At 38.0% G+C, this 21,880-nt stretch overlaps 1 protein-coding gene across 1 annotated transcript in view; it reads left to right on the forward strand.

Annotated features, from left to right (window-relative positions):
- The window catches only part of DMD (dystrophin), a 1,161,901-nt gene that overhangs the window by 4,474 nt on the left and 1,135,547 nt on the right, over positions 1–21,880 (forward strand). The window contains 1 exon segment of the mRNA XM_032219839.1: positions 5,830–5,891. Coding sequence (XP_032075730.1) covers positions 5,830–5,891 — 62 coding nt within the window.

Raw genomic sequence — 21,880 nt, forward strand, 5'->3', positions numbered from 1 at the left:
ACACAACAACATATACCTTTGTTATCAAGTGCTAAAAAGATTTTGATAAATGTTTACAAACATAGAATCATAGAACTGGAAATAGACTATCAATCCTTTTCAATATATTCTTCTTTTGTAACAAAAATGTGTATAAATCTAGAATCCCCATGTTGAAATAATAACTGAAATGTAGACTGTAATATTTCTAATATATATACATATATATACATATATATATATATATATATATATATATATATATATATATATATATATATATATATACATACATACATACATACATACATACATACATACATACATACATACATACATATATATATATATATATATATATATATATATATACTTTAAAGTCACAACCCCTGGTATGCCCAAGTATGGGAGGAAGGTCACACTTCCACTCTCTGTCATTAGGCTCGTCACAAGAGACCATCCAGACAGAAACCCAATATTTTTTTACTGTTGCCTTTTTTGTTACATTTGTTATATTTATGCTGATAAATAAATAAAGGGAGACTAGTATAGATATAGGGTTGTGACTTTAAAGTATATACCTCCCACCCTGGCTGGCTGATAAAGGAGTCGTTCTCTGTAGCTCAAATGGTTAACTCCCTGCCTGGGAGGCAATAGAGCACAGGTTCGATTCCCAAAAACTTGGGTATGGCTAGCTGATGAGAGCTAAATAGCTTGAAATAGATCTATACTAGTCTCCCTTTATTTATTTATCAGCATAAATATAACATACGTACGTACGTACGTACGTACGTACGTACGTACGTACATACATACATACATACATACATACATACATATATATATATATATATATATATATATATATATATATATATATGATTTCTTTTACAACCCCCGGTATGCCCAAATATGGGAGGAAGGTCACACTTCCACTCTCTGTCCTTCGGCTCGTCACAAGAGACCATCCAGGCAGAAACCCAATATTTTTACTGTTGCCTTTTTGTTACATTTTGTTGTATTTGTGCTGATAAATAAATAAAGGGAGACTAGTATAGATCCATTTCAAGCTATTTAGCTCTCATCAGCTAGCCATACCCTTATTGGGATTTGAACCTGGGCTATATTGCATACTAGGCAAATTTCTTAGCCATTAGGCCACAGGCTCTTATCCGTTATCAGCGAAGCCAGGGTGAAAGGTATATCTCACGGTGATATATGCACCAAATAAAAACCAAAAAGAATTTTACAAGAAAGTCCACAAAAAGATAACAGAAATAGAATGCAAGAACATATGTCTAATTGGCAATTTCAATACAATAACAGACACCAAGAAAGATTAAAAAAGCAACCAAAGAAATAAGAAAAAAAGAACATTACCAATCACATTTTTTGAAATGGCGCAGGAACTGACTCTACAAGATGTATGGTGAGAAAGAAGCATAGAAAACAAACATTTTATTCCAACCCACATAAGTCATGGTCAAGGATAGATATTGTCTGGATGACACGGGGAATGAGAAGAGATACAGAGGAGATTGAAATAATGACTAACACCTGGGCAAACCATAATCCAATAAAAGTAGTATGGAAAGGACAGGAAAAAAAGAGATGAACAATTAATCAAAACATACTGAAAGACAAATATACAACAATGATAGAAAAAGAAATAAAATTCTTTTACAAAGTAAATAAAAGAAGAAGAAACATCACTACAAAGCTTATGGGATACTAAAAAGGCATTTATTAGGGGACTGACAATATTATATTTGTCAAGAAAAGTAAAGAAAAGAAACAAAAACAAGAAACACTAGAGAAAGAACTCAAAAAATTGGAAGCAGACTTGCAAAAAGATCCATAAGGAATAAAAATAAAGGAAAAGAGAGAACTGATAAAACACAAATTGAATTTGATGGCAAAAGAGGAGATGGCCCAGAAAATTAAATTTGCTAAACAAAATGTCTTTGAAAATACAAACAAACTAGGGAGATGGTTAGCACACAAATTGAAAAAAGAAAAAGAGAAAAAATAATACACCAACTACAGGGTGAAAAAGGAATTATACAACACCAGAAGGAGGAAAAAAATATGCAAAATTTCTTTGAAAAATTATTCAATAAAGAAAACATAATGCAAGAAAATATTGAATGATATTTGAAGAAAAGGAATTTACAAGAAATTGAGGAGGCGAAAAGACAAATGTTAAACAGGAGAATCACAATGATGGAATTAACAGAAGCAATGAGGAGACAGAAAAACAATAAGACACTGGGCCCGGTGAGAGTAATTATGAACACATTAGAATACTATGAAGAATAACCAGGAATACAAGCCGCACTGATCTTTCTAGATGCCCAAAAGGCCTTCGACAATCTAAATTGGCAGTTTATTATTACACAGTTAAAAACTATGAGATTTGGAGATAACTTTATAAATATGATTGAAACAATATATTTGACATGAACAGCAAAAGTAATAATAAATGGAGATGTCACAGAAGAATTTAATATTTGGAAAGGAATAAGGCAAGGATGTCCATTATCACCTTTATTATTTATCCTAATACTAGAGGTGCTATTAATAGAAATTAGAAAGAAACAAGAAATAAAAGGATTAAAAATTTTAAAAGAGGAATATAAAATCTAGGCATTTGCAGACAATATATTATTCATTTTAGAAAAGCCATTAGAAACAAGAGTCAAACTAATTTAAAAAATAGAGAAATTTGGCAAAGTAGCAGAACTTAAAATTAATAAGAGCAAAACAAAGATTATTTTAAAAAATCTTACTAAAAAGCAAGAGAGAAAATTAGAAGAGAATATGGGAATGAAGATAGTAAAAAGGGTGAAATATTTAGGAATTTGGCTAACAGAGAAATGCTCAACAATTAAAGAATACAGAAAATTTAAAAAGATCTGAAAAATTGGAGAAAATTGGAAATCTTGCTAACGGGAAGAATCGCAGTAGTTAAAATGAATGTTTTACCTATAATCCTGTTCCTATTCCAGGTATCACCAATAATTTTTTTGGGGGGGGATTCTTTGTTGATCTAAACAAATTAATAACACAATTTATTTGCCTAGGGAAAAAAACATGAATCAAGTTAAAGTTATTGCAACATAATAGAGGGAAAGGAAGTTTTGGACTCCCAAATTGGGAGCTCTATTATCAGGCAGCAGTGCTTACCTGGATAAGGGACTGGATAAATTTAAAAAAACAAGAGAATATTAACAATAGAAGGACATGATTTAGAAATAGGTTGGCATGCCTTTATATGGAATGGGAAGAATAACATTCATGGCTACTTCCAAAGGCATCAACGGCATGCACCAGTACACCTGTACTGGGGCATACCTGTTAGGTAAGCTCCCCATTGGAAGAGTGAGTACGTTCAGCAAAGCATTGTGAGAGTTGTATTGGAGAACACACAAACCAGCATACAGAGACACTGCAGTTTAAATAGGCTTTTACTTTCGTGGAAATAAAGATATCAGAGTCCATCAAACAGTCCAAGTCATACACAGATAAGACAGTCAGTCATCAATGTCTTTCAGTTAAGGGATAATCCAAATAACATAGTCCAGTATCATATAATCAGTTCAGTACACAAAGTTTGCTAACAGTTGCAAAACTTACAATAGCTCATGGCACTTCCAGGTTAGCCCAGCATCTAACAAACAGAGAACTAACAGTTATTCTGGCTCCCTCTTATGGCCGATTGAGGAAAGCAGCAAGCAATCACATTTTACAGTATGATTTAAAGAAACAGGTATAGCATTGTTACATGATTTATATATTGCCAACCCAACCGTTAGATTATATTCCTAACAATACCGGTCATAATTCACCACTGTAACATTCCCATTAGCTCAGAAGCTGACAGCCTTGTTATGGTTCTCATTCCTGAAATCTATGTAGCTTTTAATTTTGTTTCTCCGAGTCCCTGGTGAGTCTAATGTCTAATTTCATCTTATGGAAGATATTTCTCTTGTAGTCTTCTCACAGAATGTTTTAGATCTTTGCTAAATCTAAAAAATCCAAAAAATTACTTGGCATTAGGGGGGAAAAAACCTTGCTTATTCTTATGACAATCAAATATATTAGTGAATAAGATCCTTCCTAATCTGAAAATATATATCCAGTACATACATATCCAGTATGTTCTTGTTCATGGTGAGCAACATCATATAGAATATGCAAAAGATAAGAAAAGGAAAGCAAAAGGAAAGTAAGAGCATAACATAAGGAGTAAAAAAAAACAGCTAAATAAACTGTATACCAACACCATTGAATATACAGTAGAAACTGGTCTGGACCACAACTCTGGTCGATTTGGTCGTGACCCGAACCTAATTGGCACTTACAAAAAATGGCACAGAAGGAGAAATTGGCTGCGAAAAGTTTTGGGGCTGGAATTGAATTTGGTTGTGGTCAGAAGCATTTGTGACCATAGGTTCCACTGTACTTGGTATTTTTCTGTCTTACAAACCATACTTGCTTGTACTCTGTTGTCTTTTGTCTTTCAGTGCAAAAAGCAGAGGTGAAATTCAGCAGGTTCTGACAGGTTCTAGAGAAACAGTAGCAGAAATTTTGAGTAGTTTGGAGAACCAGCAAATATCACCTCTAGCTGGCCCCAGAGTGGGGTGAGAATGGAGATTTTGCAGTATCCTTCTCCTGGAGTGGGGTGGGAATGGAGATTTTGTGGCATATTTCCCCTGCCATGTCCACCAAGCCATGCCCACAGAACTGTAGTAAAAAAAATTGAATTTCACCACTGGCAAAAAGGTTATATTTTATTGATTTATGTAAAACATTTATATGGCTGTCTATTTTAAGAAACTTGGGAGTGGTTCATAACAATAAACACCATGATTATGAAACAACAATAAAAAGAGTAAAACAATATAACAAAAATCTTGCTTTGAGAAAACAATCATTTCCATTGTTGTGAATGATCCTGACAGTTTGGATTCTGGGCATTTTTGGGCTTCAATGTTTTGCTTCAGTAACAAACCCCAAATGTCTACAGTACCACTTAAACACCATTGGCCTTAACAAAATGTGCTATATGACATAATAATTATTTATTAAATTTACAAGCCTGACTCTCATTGCCTCAAGTTGACATGTATATAGTAAGTAATATTACATGGAAATATAATATTGAAATTACATTAAAATAATATTTCATGTGCAGCCAGAATATGTACCATAGTTTTGTGACAATAGGCATCAAAGTATTTCTATTGTCTCCTTCCAATAGTTGAATTAATCTACATATGGATGGATTTGATAATCCAAGCAAGAACTAATCTGATCTGATTTTGACGTATTAAGCATTTTGAGATTGTAGTCCTTTTGGTTTAATTAGAGATTATTTGATACTGTTTTTTTTTTAAGTTTTTAAAAATTCCTGGAAATATAATTTGCATCTGTGAAGCGTGTGCTAATAATAACATTGAACAATCACCAAATAGTGTAGAAATGAATTCTTTAGTAACCATTTTGAATGAACAACTGTGTCAACTCCCAGTGTTGTCATGGGAGACAAGGAGTAAGAGTGCATTCCACACATACTGTCAGGTGGAGTTGGATCTCAGATTACTGCAGCTGGCTTGGGATGGGTGCATCTCATAGGAGAATGTGATCTATGACACACACTGAGGGGAGGGAAGCAATAGAGGTAAAGGTCAGCAATAAATCAAACAAAGTATAGACTTGACTGTGAACAGATCTTGCCTAATGGTGCTCCTAATAAATGACTAGTTTTTACATTGAACCTTGACTCGATACTCATGAATCAATTAGGGCATTTTTAGGAAATCTCACAAACTGTGCTTTCTTTTATAGATGAAAGGGAAGATGTTCAAAAGAAAACATTCACAAAATGGATAAATGCACAGTTTTCTAAGGTAAGAAAAATACTCATTTTTCATTAAAAATAAAATGTAACTCCAGAATAAATCATATTGTATAGCTATTATTTAAGGAGAACATTAACCAGAATGCTTTCAATCAGTACCTCAACTTACAATAGTTCATTTCATTTCATGACCATAAACTTACAACGGCACTGAGAAAAGTGATTTATACCCATTTTTCACTCTTATGTTGCAGCATCCCCATGGGCATATGATTTACATTCAGGTGCTTAACAATTGACTCATATTTATGAAGTTTGCAGTGTCTTGGCAAACTTTTGACAAGCAAAGTCAATGGGGAAACCAGATTCATTTAACAACCTTACTAGTAATTTAAGAACTGCAGAGATTCACTTAATAAACGTGGCACAAAAGCAGTGGTGGGTTTCTACCACTTTGGCCCAATTCAGCCAAACTGGTAGTGGCATGCTGACCTGGATCACAGAACGGGCAGAGACAGGCTGGCCACACCTTTGAACTGGTTCTTGAGTTGCTGCAGTCACCACCGGCATCTTGTTTTTGAATTCTGTGCACGCGCAGAACAATTTATATTGAATTGCGCATGCACATACAGCGCCCATACAACGCGTGAACAAAATACGCCCATGAATGAATGAGCAATAATCCTGGCTAGAACCCACCCCTGCACAAAAGATGGTAAAATGAAGCAAAGCTCACTTAACTAATTTCTCACTTAGCAACATAAATTTTGGGCTCAATTGTGGTCATAAGTTGAGGGCTACCTGTATAGCTTAGTTTGTGTTAGTTTTGCTGGCTAGTTTCCTCTCTTGAATAATTTTGTAAAAAATGAATACAAAACTAAATGAATACAAAGTAACAAAAGTACCCACTGCTATGGTTTTGGAAATCAGTATAAAATGGTGTGTTTTAATTGAAAACAGTGTTTTTGGGAATGTTGGATATGATTACAAGCTAGTTCTTTTAAGGAACAATCTTTGAGTTTACTTCTCAGATATGGATAACTTCCCCCCTCCCTATCACCTCTTCTTCCTTGTAGCAAACTTGAAGCTTCAAAGATGGCCTAAGTGCTTCAGGGTTGACAGTTGGACCCCCTTATCTGATGAGAAACTCCTGAAAAAGAAAATAAACCATATAGAGGTTAATCTGTGCTCAAATTAGCCCCGTCTTCCTCCCCCCGGAAGTCCCTTTGGTTTTTTAGAGTATTTCTTATGGAAGTGTTTGACCAGTCTGTATGCTTTTACATCCCAGCTCTTTACCCACATAGCTTCAGAGACAGGTATCCATTCCATTATACTAAGTATTGCAACCTCCCCTTGTACAATCTGGAATCTAAGGTTCCCTTTATTTTATAATGTGTTTCTCTTTACACTATGATCAGTTTTGGGGATGCCTGGTCTACTGGCCTCAGCTGGGAGTCTACACCAGCTTTAGCAAACTGGTGTGAAAAAACGGGTGCACTTCCCTAGTAGGTGGGGGAAGTTGTAGCTGTACTGTAACAGGATTAATCACTTTCATTACCAGGAAAGGCATATGAATTTTGGGCCTAGCTTCTGCAGGGGAGTTTTAACCTCAAATATTTCATATCTGGAAAGGCTTCTGAGAGGCTTCATGTTTATCGGCTTGCGCTTTGTGGGTTTTTCTTAAAGGGTTTGTTTCATATTTTCCAGGCTTTTTTCAGGGACTTCATCCACTCACTTAAGGACATGGAGGAGGGTGGCTCCCTAAGGAGCTCAGGCATGGGGATGAATTCCATGCCACTGGTGACCTGGAAGGAGGTTAAGTTGATGATACTATACACCACATTATTATATGCCACTTTAGCAAAAGACAGTAATTCTGCCCAATTGATTTGTTGGTAATCTATGTCTTAAATATTGTTCAACCATGGTGTTAGCTTGTTCTACAGCCCTGTTAGTACTTGGATGAAATGCTGAACTAAGCCCCTGTGAGGACCAAATGGACCATATAAACTCCCTCCAGAACTTAGCTATAAGTTGGACCCCATCTCAGAGATGATTCTATGAGGAATGCCATGTAGCCTGTAGATGTGTTTTACTAACAATTTGGCCAGCTTGTGGGCTAATGGGAGACTGAAACAGGCTATGCAATGGGCTTGTTTTGAGAACAGGTCTATTATGGTCTAAATGACCATGTTGCCCCCACTCTCAGTGAGCTCTACTATAAAGTCCATGGCAATTTCTTCCCAAGGCCAGAACAGGTCTGCCACTTGTTGGAGAAACCCTGTAGGTTTCCCTGGTATTTTCTTCATTGCTGCACAGGTTGCACAACTTTTGACATAGTCACAATGTCCCTTTTCATTTTTGGCCCCCAAAGTTGTCTGGCAACAAGATAAAGCCAGTATGGAGTTAAAGAGTATGCTACAGCCTATACATGAAGACCTCAAAGAAAGAATAAACAAAGTGGATGAAGATTTGAAAGAGGTTAAAGAGATAATGGGAAAAAATGAGCAGAGATTGCAGAAAGTGGAGGAAAGGGTGGAAACAACAGAGAAGCAAATGGAGGAGATGGATTATAAACAACAGATAAAAATTAAGAAAAGATAAATATCTCTTGGGAGATGGACAAAGCTGACTATTATTTAAGATTCCAAAATATTGAAGAGGAAAAGGAAGAGAACCTAGTGGAAAAAATTGCAGACATATTGGTGGACAGACTGGAAGAATCCAAGGAAAAGGTGCTAAGTGGGATTGACAAACTCTATAGGGTCCATACAAGATATGCTATAAGAAATAAATTACCCAGAGAGGTGCATGAAAACACTAAGGAAACACTGAGAACAGAGATTTGGCAAGCTGCAAGGAATACTACAATAAAATACAAATCTAAAGAAACAATAGTTCTTAAACAAGTGCCAAGAAGAGTGAGAGATCTAAGAAGGGAATATCAATTCCTGACCAAATGCCTAATAAAAAAGGGGTTAATTTCAGATGGTTAATACTAGAAGGGATACTAGTAACTTGGCAGGAACAAAAACACAGCCTGGATACAGTAGAGAAGGCAGAATCATTTTGTGAAGAATATTTTGGACCACAAGAAGAAGAGAGATGGAGAGAGGAAAGAGGAATAAAATTACAAGAAGAGAAGGAGAAAGAACAGAGAGAATTAGTTAAAGAACAAGAAGAAAGGACATTAAGAGAAGGAGCAAGCTCAAAGGAGATGAAAGAACAAATGGAGATGAGAGTGACTAGATCAACTAAAACTACAAATAACTAAGAAATGGAAGAAGAAATAAAAATAATCTCATTAAACATAAATGGACTAAATTCAAATATAAAAAGAGGACATTTAATAAATTAGAGAAATTGAAATTAGATATAATATGCCTGCAACGAGTACATATTAAAAAGCAACACAAAAAATACTTGAATTATCAAAAATTGGGGAAGTTGTATACGACACCTGCTGATCAAAGCAAAAAAGGTGTGGCACTATATATCAAAAAATCAATACATGCAAAGCAAATATTTGAAGATGAAGAAGTAAGAATATAGATAGTAGAAATAATGATGAATAATAAAAAAAATATTGATGGTGGCAATATATGCACCAAATGAGAATCAAGAAGAATTTTATGGAAAACTGCACAAAACGATAATAGAATATGAATATGAAGAAATATGCATATTAGGGGACTTTAATGCAATAGTAAATAACGAGTTGAATTATAAAACTACAAAGTCAAATAAGAGGTTAAGGAGACCACTGCTTAAAACATTCTTTACAATGATGGATTAATTAAGCCTAGAAGATGTATGGAGAAGAAGACACCTGAGAGAAAAACAATATATATTTTACTCAAATGGACACATGTTGTGGTCAAGAATAGATATGATTTGGACAACAATAGACTTAATTGCTGAAACACAAAAGATATATATATATCTTTTGTGTTTCTATATATATATAGAAACAAGCATATGGGCAGACCACCACCCAATAATAATGGCATGGAAAGGTCAGAGAAAAAGAATGAGACTGACATTAAATCAAAATCTATTAAATGAAAAAAAATTCAGCAATGTATGCAAAAAGAATTGAACTTTTTTTCAAAGAGAACAGGAAGGAGGATACATCCCTACAGAATGTGTGGGATACCTGTAAAGCATACATTAGAGGACTAGTAATGACTTATCTAGGAAGAAGAAAGAAACAGAACAGACAAACATGAAAGAAGATAGAGGAGAAACACAGTGTCAGCGTTCCAAATATCATCTAGAATTAAATCAGAGTCCAAGGCAGAGCTTTCCTCAAAGTTCCAATTTAATAAGTAAGACATGTTGGTACATCTGTGGTAAACCTGAATCTGAAAGCTTCCTGGGTTCCCCCACCCAGTTGAAAGTTCAAGATCTTGCCCCCCCCACACAAGTCCATCACATGGTCCAATCTTCCACTGCCATGCTGGCATTTCCACCCATCTAGTTCCGGTCAGGTGCAGAGGTGTAGAGACAAAGAATGACCTTGGGCTTCTAGAAAGGAATGTTTTATTTAGACAACAAATATCCTACTTTTTACTATTCCCCCTCCCAATTACCCCACTAATGAAACAGCATAGTAAAATAATAGATTATGTGGCAGGCCAAAGATCCTAAAATGAATATGACTGCAGCCTGACAGGCAGCCTCTCCTTAGAAGAAAAATGTTTCCTGAAGAGAATAACATAAAAGTTAACATAACAAAATTAACCACCTCCCAGGGGGACACTTTGGCTTAGCAGGAACCTTCTCATGGAATTGTTTTACTAACTTATCCACTTTTAGATCCCATCTTTTCACCCAAGTAGCTTTGGACAAAGGGTATCCCTTCCAATGCACTAAATACTGTAAGCGACCCCTATACAGCCTGGAGTCTAAGATTTTTTCCACATAATGTGTTTCCCCTTCTGCCATTATAGGAGGAGGGGGAGCTTGGGTGGAACGGTCTTATGCTGGACCCAATTACTGGTTTCAACAAGCTACAATGAAATACTGGGTAAATCTTCCCTAGAATTCTTGGTAGACTGACTTGAACTGGGTTAACTTTCTTCACTATTGGGAATGGACCTAAAAATTTGGGGCCCAATTTCTTGCTAGGCATTCTTAATCTTATGTATTTGGTAGATACAAAACTTTGTCCCCCACACGAAAGGGGGGTTGGAGCGAGTGGTGTTTATCAGCTTGCTTCTTGTAAGCTTCTGTTGCATCTGCTAGAGCTTTCTTCATATTCTCCCATCCTTTCTTTAGCGTGTCCATCCATTCATTCAAAGACATGGAAGAGGGAGGTTCAAAATCAATTAGAAGAAATTGAAATAGAATCCAATGATTGAACGGATCATAATTCGAAAAAATTAAAATGGAAAGGCGAAAAAAGAAAAAAAAGATGGATGATGAACCAAAATATAGTAAAGGAGACAGAATACACCCAAATGTTAGAGAAAGAATTAAAATTATTCTTTAGAGTGAACAAAAAAGAGGACAATTCACTGCAAAATCTCTGGGACACCATGAAAGCATACATAAGAGGTCTCACAATTGCTTATATAGCAAGGAAAAAACAGGAAACAAAAAGAACAACAAGAAGGCATGCAAAGAGAGCTCAGTGAAGTGGAATTAGAAATACAGAAAGAACTACAAAATAAATTTAAAAAAGAGAAATGATAAAACATAAGATCAATTTAATAACCTGAATTTAATGACTAGAAATGTTTGATGAAGTTCTAGGGAAAGCCAAAGTTCCTGAATCATGGATGGAAATTGTAATATTGCTCATTCCCAAAGAAGAAGCTAATGCACAAGAAACCCAAAATTACTGACCAATCTCATTATTAAATTCCGATTACAAATTATTTGCAGCAATTATTGTGGAAAAGATCATATAAGTGCTAAATGAACAAATACACCCAGATCAGAACTGCTTCTTACCCCACAGACACATCAAAAATAATACGAGAATCATCCTAGACACACTTGAGTATTATGAGGCACATCTGGCAAAACAATATGTACTGGTTTTCCTTGATGCACAGAAAGCATTTGATAATGTTATTTGGAAATTTATAATATTACAATTAGATGATGAAATTTGGAGATAAATTTACAAAAATGATGGGAAAACTATACAATACTCAAACAGCCAAAGTTCTTATGAATGGAGACCTAATAGATAAGATTGAAATAAAAAGAGAGTTAGATAGGGGTGCTTCCTCTCCCCTGTGTTGTTTATATTAACTTTGGAAATATTGCTAAATGAAATTAGAAAAGATCAGGACAAAAAAGGACTAAGAGTTAAAAATGAAGAATACAGGAACCCAGCATACACCGATGACCTAGTATTTATTCTAGAGGACCCATTGGAATCTGGCCCTAAACTAATTCAAAAACTAGAAGAATTTGGGGAGGTGGCAGGATTTAAAATTAATAAAACTAAAACAAAAATTATAACTAAAAATATGAAAAAACAAGGGGAGGAATTGGAATCAGTGACTAAAATGCAAACAAGTAAGAAAGTGAAATATTTGGGGATTTGGGTGTCAGCAAAGTGCTCTACAATCAAAGAGGATAATTATAATAAACTAATGACACAAATATAGAAAAATCTAGAAAGATGGAAGAATATTCAGTTATCACTGGGACGTATAGCCACAGTAAAAATGAATATTCTTCCAAGAATTTTATTTCTGTTACAAGCCACACCAATAAACTCCAGTAAAATATTATTCCAGGAAATAAATAAACTAACATCCAGGTTTATATGGCAAGGGAAAAAAATGAGGATCAAACTAAAGTTAATGCAAGACAGCAAAGAGAGGGGAGGGCTGGAAGTTACTCACAAGCGGCAACACTAACATGGCTGAGGGACTGGATGAAGTTAAAAAATAAAAGAAACTTGACTTTAGGAGGCCATGATTTGCAAGTAGGATGGCATACATTCCTATGGGATGGTAAAAACAAAACCCATAAATACTTTCAAAAAGATTTAATTAGAAATGCATTACTCCATAAAATTTTTAAAAATTGGCTATCCCCGACAGAAATGATGACATATCCAAATTTCACAGATATAAACAAATTGATAAGGTACAAAGACTTAATAAATGGGCAGGGAAATTTAAAAACAATCCAAGAATTGGAAGAACAAGGCATGAAAGTAGACTGGTTAACCTATTTGCAAATTAAATCGAGATATAACAATGATATTAAAATATATGAATTCCAAATAGAACAACATGAATTAAACAAAATAATTCAAAGTACAGAAAAGAAAATGATAGGGAGAATATATAAATTTCTTCTGAAATATAAAATGGAAGTAGAAATAGTAAAGGAACAGAACTTTGGCTACAATATTGAATTGGAAAAATGGAAAAAAATTTGGGGGACAAATTTAAAAATGACTATGTCAGTGGCATACAAGCAGAACCAGTTTTACAGATGGCAACTACCCGCTGCAACATTAGCAAAAATATCACCAACGATTTTGCCAAAATGTTGGAAAAGTGAAAAGCACACAGAACATATTGCCACACATGGTGAACATGTGAGAAAGCCAAGAAATATTGGAAAAAGATTGAAAATTGGTTAGAGTTGATAACAGGAGTCCAAATTGACTGGAAACCAGAGGTGTTTCTATTAGGAATAATGATGATCAAATATAAAAAAGGGACGTATTTTGACACCAAATGAACATGAAATAATAAGAAAAATTCTGGACTGTGCCGAGATGGACAGGTTAACAAAAGAAATGCAGGGAAAGGAAGAGACAGAATTTTATTTGATATGGGAAAAATGGTATAGGTGATTGGAGGAAAGAAACAAAGATTAATGATAAGAACCTAAGAGACATAAAAATTACAAATTAAGGATAAATATATATTTTCAGGGGTGTAGGTATGCTGGCCTTGTTGTATTCGGGTCCTTTCCCATGTAAGATTGAGATTGTTTTGCCAACATTACGGCGAGGTCTCACTCGCCATCTTCAGGCTGGGTTTTGGGCTTAAAGCTTGGTTGGAGCTGCCGTCTTTCTATAAATCTTGGTGGGCGATGGTGGAGTGCTGGCTTTGTTTCAGTAAGTGGAATGATTGTGTCAAGCAATGGTTGTGTGGTTGTATCATGATTGGTAGATTGGTGCTGGCTATGTGTCTGTTGTTGTTTTGTATTGTAATGGCCTGGGTGGTGTGTAGGGCTCATTTGTTGACTAGGGCTGGTAGGTGGGAGGTATTGTCACGTTTATTCATGTTGTGGGGTGTATCTCTATTTCGATAGCTTTCATAATTATTCTCTTGTTGAAGTGTTCAGTTTTGGAGATTAACCTGCTTCCTTCAAAATTAATTTCATGTCCTGCACCTTTAAGGTGCTGGGAAAGAGAGAAAGTTTTTTTTTCTTTTTTTCTTACTGCTTTCTTGTGTTCTGCGATGCATGCATTTATTCTCTTGTTCATTTGTTCTATGTATGTTGCAGGGCAGATTTTGCATGGTATTTCGTAGACTCCTTGATTTTCTAGCTGGATTTTGGGGTTTCTTAAGATGTTGGCTATTTTTTGGTTGAACAACGGACACACAGCCAGCACTAATCAGCACCAATATACCAATCATGATACAACCACGCAACCAACCATTCCACTTACTGAAACAGAGCCAGCACTTCACACACACACACACCAAGATTTATAGTTGTAGTTGTAGTTGTAGTTGAGTTTATTTATAGGCCACCCTTTTCCCTGAGGGGACTCAGGGCGGCTAACAACTTGTATGGGAGGGGGAAAACATACAATAACATATAGACACAATGTATAATTAAAATCGAGCAACATTCATTCAACATTCGGGTGGGGGCGGATTATACTCTTTACCCCCAGGCCTGATGGGATAGCCAGATCTTGAGGGCTGTGCGGAAGGTCTGAAGGGTGGTGAGGGTACGAATCTCCACGGGGAGATCGTTCCAGAGGGTCGGAGCTGCTACTGAAAAGGCTCTCCTCCGCGTAGTTGCCAGCGGGCACTGGCTGGCAGATGGCACTCGGAGGAGGCCTAATCTGTGAGATCTTATGGGTCGAGAGGAGGTGATTGGCAGGAGGCGGTCTCCCAAGTACGCAGATCCACTACCATGAAGGGCTTTGTAGGTGGTAAGAAGCACCTTGAAGCGCACACGGAGATCAACAGGTAGCCAGCGCAGCTCGCGGAGGATAGGTGTTATGTGGGTGAACCGAGGTGCACCCACAATCACTCGCGCGGCCGCATTCTGGACTAGCTGAAGCCGCCGGATGCTCTTCAAGGGCAGCCCCATGTAGAGCAGGTTGCAGTATTCCAGCTTAGAGGTCACGAGGGCGCGAGTGACTGTTGTGAGAGCCTCCCGATTCAGGTAGGGTCGCAACTGGCGCACCAGGCGAACCTGGGCAAATGCCCCCCTGGTCACAGCCGACAGGTGGTAATCAAAGGTCAGCTGTGGATCTATGTCTGTCTATAGAAAGACAGCAGCTCTGACCACGCTTTAAGCTCAAAATGCAGCCTGAAGATGGTGAGTGAGACCTTGCTGAAACGTTGCCAAGTCAATCTCAATCTCAATATACATACATACATACATACATACATACATACACACACACACACACACACACACACACACACACACTTAAGAGGAACAAAGTTTTATCAGAGGCAAACAACCAAAATACTAGATAGATAATACTAGATGGATAATTAAAAGATAAATTAAAAAGATTAAAAATTGTGAAATTTAAGTGAAACATATTAGGGGGGGTTATTGTAAAGATGAATGTACATGCTGATTTGAAACTGCTATTAGAAGGAACATGAAGTTCCATGAAGTCGTATAAATGTAGTCTATGTCTATTTTTCTATATTTGTATGTTTAAAAATAAAAAATTTTTAAAAGGAAGAAGCTCCCATACTTCATTCTCTTTGACAGCTGCCTTGCTTGCAGTGGGGTGGGGAGAAATCAGGGGGAGAGAGGGAGGAGAAAGCCAAGCTTCTGCTAGGGGTGATTTTTTCCTCCCTTTCTCCCCCTGATTTCTCCCCGGCCACGTTTGCGGAGGAAGGAGGCAGGGATGCTGGCAGGCACTCACTTCCTTTACTGCTCGCCACCATCGCCACTGTGGCCCACTGGCTGCAGCCCTGCTGGCTGGGCTGCCAAAGGAAGTGTGTGGACAGGGCAAGCATGGTGTGGATGGGCAGGGTGAGAGAGCGAGAGAGCGGTGACCAGATGGGCGGGGAGAACGAGCAGGGACAGGCCCGGGGACCTTACCAGTATGGGGGTATGGCCAGGCCGCCATTGCCAATGGTACAGAAAAATACGGCCAATTTCCACTACTGGTACACCCGTACTGGTCCATACCAGAAGCAACCCACCTCTAGAGCAAAGTAATGGGTTCCTTGGATGAAATCTGAAAAGAACTGGAGCATCATTTGAACACTTTTGGCATTGACCAAATTATTAAAATAAGTCAGTAGCAACAAACAGCTTTACCTGGAAGAGCTCTACAATACCTTGAGCACCTTCAAACAACTTTGAACAACTTTAAAGAACAAAAACCTATTCTTGGGAAGAACTTGATAGGAAGATAAGAGTGCCAAATTCTGTCTATTGATCTGGCTGACCATACAATCAGTAATAGTAATAAATAATAATAAAATAAACAATTAATGTATTCTAATTGTTGCTCAATTTGAATGGGATCCATTTCCCATCAGCAGATCACTATATTATTACCAGTTTCAGTAAAAGGTTGAAGAATGCATCTTGTGGAAAGATTTCTGATGCACCATACATTTGATTTGCCTGAAGCAGAGCAAAAGTTACAATGAATTTTAAAGTGCCTTGCTTTAATGTTTTATTTATATACATTATAATATCTCTATGTCTGTCTGTCTGTTGTCTGTCTGTCTGTCTGTCTGTCTGTCTGTCTGTCTGTCTGTCTGTCTATCTATCTATCTATCTATCTATCTATCTATCTATCTATCTATCTATCTATCTATCTATCTATCTTTCCACCTATAAATCATATAAATCAAATATTTTAATGCTCAGGTTTACATAATTTTTATATTACAAAAGTTATAGTGAAAAAAAATCACATATTATTAGCTATTGTGATGAAGGGATCTCCGGATTATGTGCATGCCTATAAAATGACATTGTGTGTATTAATTTGTTTCTCCTAAATCTTTTCATGTGTGAATGTGTTCTTTCAAATAACCTTGAAAATGTAACATATTTCTTTCTCTCTTCTGAATCTTTTCTATTAAAGATTTATTGATTGTTGTAGAAGACATTCAATCTGTTTCTGAAAGGTGACTTAATTACTTTACCACCAGACAAATGGCAGGTGTACTGTTATAATGAATGCTGGCAGAATTAGGATCTTTTTGTAATATAGGTGATCTCCGTCTTAAGCATCTCTAGACTGTGTGTTAAGCTTCTCAATAGCTTTTTGTTTTTAAAAATTGACCTGTAACACATTGTAATTAAATGTTCTGGTAAAAATGATTATTTTCTCTATAATATTAATATTCCTCTGTGATGATTTACATGTTATTTAATTAACCCCCCCCCCAAAATTAAAGGAAAAAATACTAATGTAAGGTATAAGCAGCTATCACCTGAACCATGGTACAAAATATTTTAGGAGGATGCTTTTTTTTTTTAAGTGAAGGCTTTCATGGTCTAGTCCAGTGATGGAACCTTTTTCTAAAGGTGTCCCAAAACTGTGTGTGTGCACGCTATTGCGTGAGTGCGTGAGTGCATGTACGTGCCGACCCACCTGCGCATGTGTGAGGGACCCCCACCTGCACATGCACAAGCGACCTCCAATCTACCTGTGCATGCACTTGTGGGGGGAGTTTCACCCTCCCCAGGCTCCAGAGGCTTTCCTGAAGCCTGGGGAGGGCTAAAACGGCCCAATATGCCTGGCCTGCAGTCATATTTTCTTTGGGGTCTTTGACCTGCCACAATTTGTATTATTCTGCTATGTATTTTCTAATGCGGAAAAATGGGAAGGGGGATTGTAAGGAGTCACATACTATGTAGCCACATCAAAATTATTTCTAGAAAGCCAAGGTCATCCTTTGTCTCTGCACCTTATTGGAATTGGATTGGTGGAACTGTCAGCATGGCAGTGGGAGATTGAACCATGTGATGGACTTGTGGGTGTGGGGGTAAGATCTTGAACTTTCAACTGGTTGGGGAAAACTGGGAAGCTTTCAGATTCAGGTTTTCCTAGATATGTCAACATGGCTCTTAATTGGAACGTTGAGCAATACTATGCCTTGGACTGATTTACTTTTGGATGCTATTTGGAACCCTGACATTAACCCGAATCTCCATTAAAATACTTCACCAGCTACCCTAAATTTTGGGATGCTCTCCAAGGTCGTGAGCCACAAGCACCGACCCGAGCCCAGGCATCATAAAGACTCGGGGAAGATGGAGGAAGACAAGAAGCCCATGGAGGAAGCACCAGATGATGGACTCCCTATCTATGTCGAGACCATCTAAGTGCCCTCAAAACAGGGAACTCCAGCTGGGAGCCAGGCGCAAAGAGCCAGCCCCTAGGCATCCCTCACAATCAGACCTAACTCTGCAAGATGAAACCATGAGATTTACTTCCCTTAAGGAGTTGCTGTTGGAGCCACAGGTGGGTGCAGGATAAGCCTCGACCCATGAGTGGAGGGGACCAGAGCAGACGCCAACTGGGTGCTCCAATGATTGGGGATCCCAGCCACCCTCACACAGTCAGTGTCTGAGCGGGGTGGGCCTTCTTCCTGGGCCATGGATGGGTGCAATACCAATGGACACCTGCCCCTCCTCAGCAGATTGCACCATTTCAGATAACTGGCCTCCCTGGATAACCCCAAGGAGTGACCCCTCAACAGGTTCCAGCCCAACAGCCACTGTAGGGGCAGCCCCCAGCCACAATGTCCCAACAGGTTCCTGCCCAACCTCAGCCTCAAGGAGCAGTGCCACAAGGGGTGGGGCTCCAACCGCAAGTGCCCACTTAACCACCCATGGAAATCCAGGCACCAGCCCCACCAGCTCCCGTACCTCCTAGATTTCAGACAACATTTGATGGTACCCCTGGGAAGTTAGCCTAATTCCTAAATCAAGTCTGGGCCCATATTGATCAATTTGGGGATCAATACCCTTCCGACCAAGAGCTGATTTCAGTGATAACTGGCTGATAATGGATGAATGAAGGGGAAGTGGCCAAATGGGTAGTGAAGCTCCATGATGAGGTGGCTCCTGAGTTAGAAGATGCAGACGGGTTTGTTCAGCTGATGTGAATCCAATCTAGCAATGTGGCCCAACAAGTGGAAGCAGAAGAGCAGATCCAAGGATTGCGACAGGCTGGCCATCTTGTGAAGGAATTAGTTTGGGACTTTAGAAAGACAGCCAGAAAACTAAGGGTCTGGCCAGAATGACTCCTTGTGCACACGTTCAAAGATGCCCTAGATCCCGAACTGAGAAAGGCATGCAACATAAGGGGGGTGCCAGAATGGATCCAGAATTGGTACAATAGCACAGTCAATCTGGATCACAAACTTTACCCCCATTGAAAGCCCACGGCTGAAAAGCTGGCTAGAAGACTTTGGGCCGCTAAACACAAACAAGGCAAGTTGAAGTGCCTCCCCCCAAGTCTGAGGGAGCAATAAAAAGTTACCAGTGTGGTCAACATGGGCACAGAGCATCAGAATGCTTGGCCCAGCCCCAATCCCACAAAAACGCATCCAAGCTGCCAGTGGGACAAAAAAGACCCCCCAAAACCACCTGAAAAGAGTTGTCTCGTCCAACAAACAGCCTGAGGAGACGGAGACTCTGCCAGATGGGGAAACCCCACCCAGTTCAGAGGAGGAAAAAAGCTATGAAGATGACCCAATGGTAATCTGCATTTGCATAAAAGACACGTACCTCCACTCCTCATGAAAGACATGCTGAACCACTTGGCTAAAGCCAAAGTGTTCACCAAAATGGACTTGAGAGAGGCATATTACCACATATGTATCAGGAAGGGAGATTAATGGAAGGCCGTCTTTAACTGCCCCCTTGGTAGTTTCCAATTTAAAGTCATGCCATTTGGACTACAAGGGGCCCCTGCAGTCTTCATGCAGTTCATTAATGAGGTGCTGCATGAGCACCTTTATGAAGGGGTACTCATTTATCTTGATGTCATTCTCATCTTTTCTGAGACCCTAGAAAAGCACGTAAAGCTGGTGCAGCAGGTTCTCAAAAAATATCTAGCCACCAAGTTTTATGCTAAACTATCAAAGTGTGAATTCCACAAAACCTCATTGGATTACCTCAGATATTGTATTTCCAGCGAGGGGATAGAGATCGACCCAAGAAAAGTGAAAGCGGTGCTAGACTGGCAACCTCCACGCACCCACAAACAACTACAAAGCTTCCTGGGATTTGGGATTTGACTGGAAGTTCTCCAGCTGGACAGACATGGGGTGTGTATGAGCTCTGAAGAGCCTCACATGAACCCTGTCTGACAAACATATTCCAAGATCCTTTTTGGATCAGAACCCACTTGGGGGGGCGGTGAAGAAGGGGCAGCATATCATCAGACCAAGGGGAGTAACAGGTCCCGCGCAGGTCAAAGATTTTCCCTCTGAATTGGAGTAGGGGCAATAGCATGGCAACATGGCTGCACAGAAACTGGCTTCCAGCTAAAGCAACTGAATAGGAGCGTGCAGGAGATGAGATGAAATACCAGTAAGAAGATTCATTTAACCCACAGTCATAAATCAAAACTTGGAAAAGGCAAAGAATCTTGAGAGTACAAATAATATTAATAGACAGATCTGGATTTTGGCAAAAGGAAAGAAAGAAAGGGAAAATGGAGGGTTGAAACACTAGCCTTCCAAAAATGCTATTTGTTTGAAACAATTCGGACAGAAAGGGAGAAAGCAGAGAAGTGACAAAACCATTCAAATATAAACTCTAAATTTGGTTTTGGATTTGAAATAGAAACCAAACATTCTGAGGGATTTCATCTGAACTTCTTCCAACTAATATATCTTAAGCAACTCCAATTAGGGAGAAAAATCAAGAAAAAAGCGCCATCTTCTCAGTGATAACTGATAACCTAATCTTGACTGTGCTGGAAGTTTTAATTAACCAACTGCCATAAATCAGAATTTGGAAAAGCAGGAGGCAAAGAGAAGCATACCTGAGTCTGTCTGTTTGCAAGTTTCTTCCAATTAATATATTTCGAGCAGATATAACCAACCAGAGGTGGAAGGTAGCAAGGGAAAAAATAATAACAAAATCAAGAACTGGGAAACTACAAATGTTTTCTTCTTTTTTCTCTGCAAAAGATCAAGTTGGCTCCAGCTTTTCTTCATTTTTACATTAATTGAATTAGATAATGAGAATTTTGAAAAACAAACTTTTACAAATATTTACTTCCCTCCCACTGCCCTCCACCCCAACCCCCCCAACCCTCCCCGACTTCCCAGAACCAATACAGAGTAAAAATCTTTAACAAAAACATTCTAAAATAAGCCTTTTCTTCTTTTAGTACATTCAAAAGTTTTAACTGTAATACACCTTTTTCTAAGGTAAGAAGCTGTCTGTATGTAATTACATCCTGTTTTTGTACTATATTTATATTTTCTATTGCGTGTCTAGGAATTGCCCACATGGGTATCTTATCACATAATTTGTATTGATATTTTTTCCAGACCCGCAGTAGAGCATTCCTTAAAATATGACTTTTAAAGTTCTTATCTAACTTTTTGTTATATAGCAAATAAGCATGCCATCCATATACCAAATCATGCCCTTCGATATTAAGTATTCTGTCATCTGTTAAATTAATCCAATCACTAATTACCAATAAAACTACTGCTTCATAATATAGTTTTAAATTGGGTAATTTTAAGCCTCCTCTCACGCACATCTTGCATTATTTTTAGTTTTATTCTCGGCTTCTTTCCTGCCCATACAAATTTATTAATGCCTTTCTGCCATTCTAGCAAATTCACATCT

The sequence above is a fragment of the Thamnophis elegans genome, chromosome 6 (genome assembly GCF_009769535.1).
Source record: "Thamnophis elegans isolate rThaEle1 chromosome 6, rThaEle1.pri, whole genome shotgun sequence".
Lineage (NCBI taxonomy): Eukaryota > Metazoa > Chordata > Lepidosauria > Squamata > Colubridae > Thamnophis > Thamnophis elegans.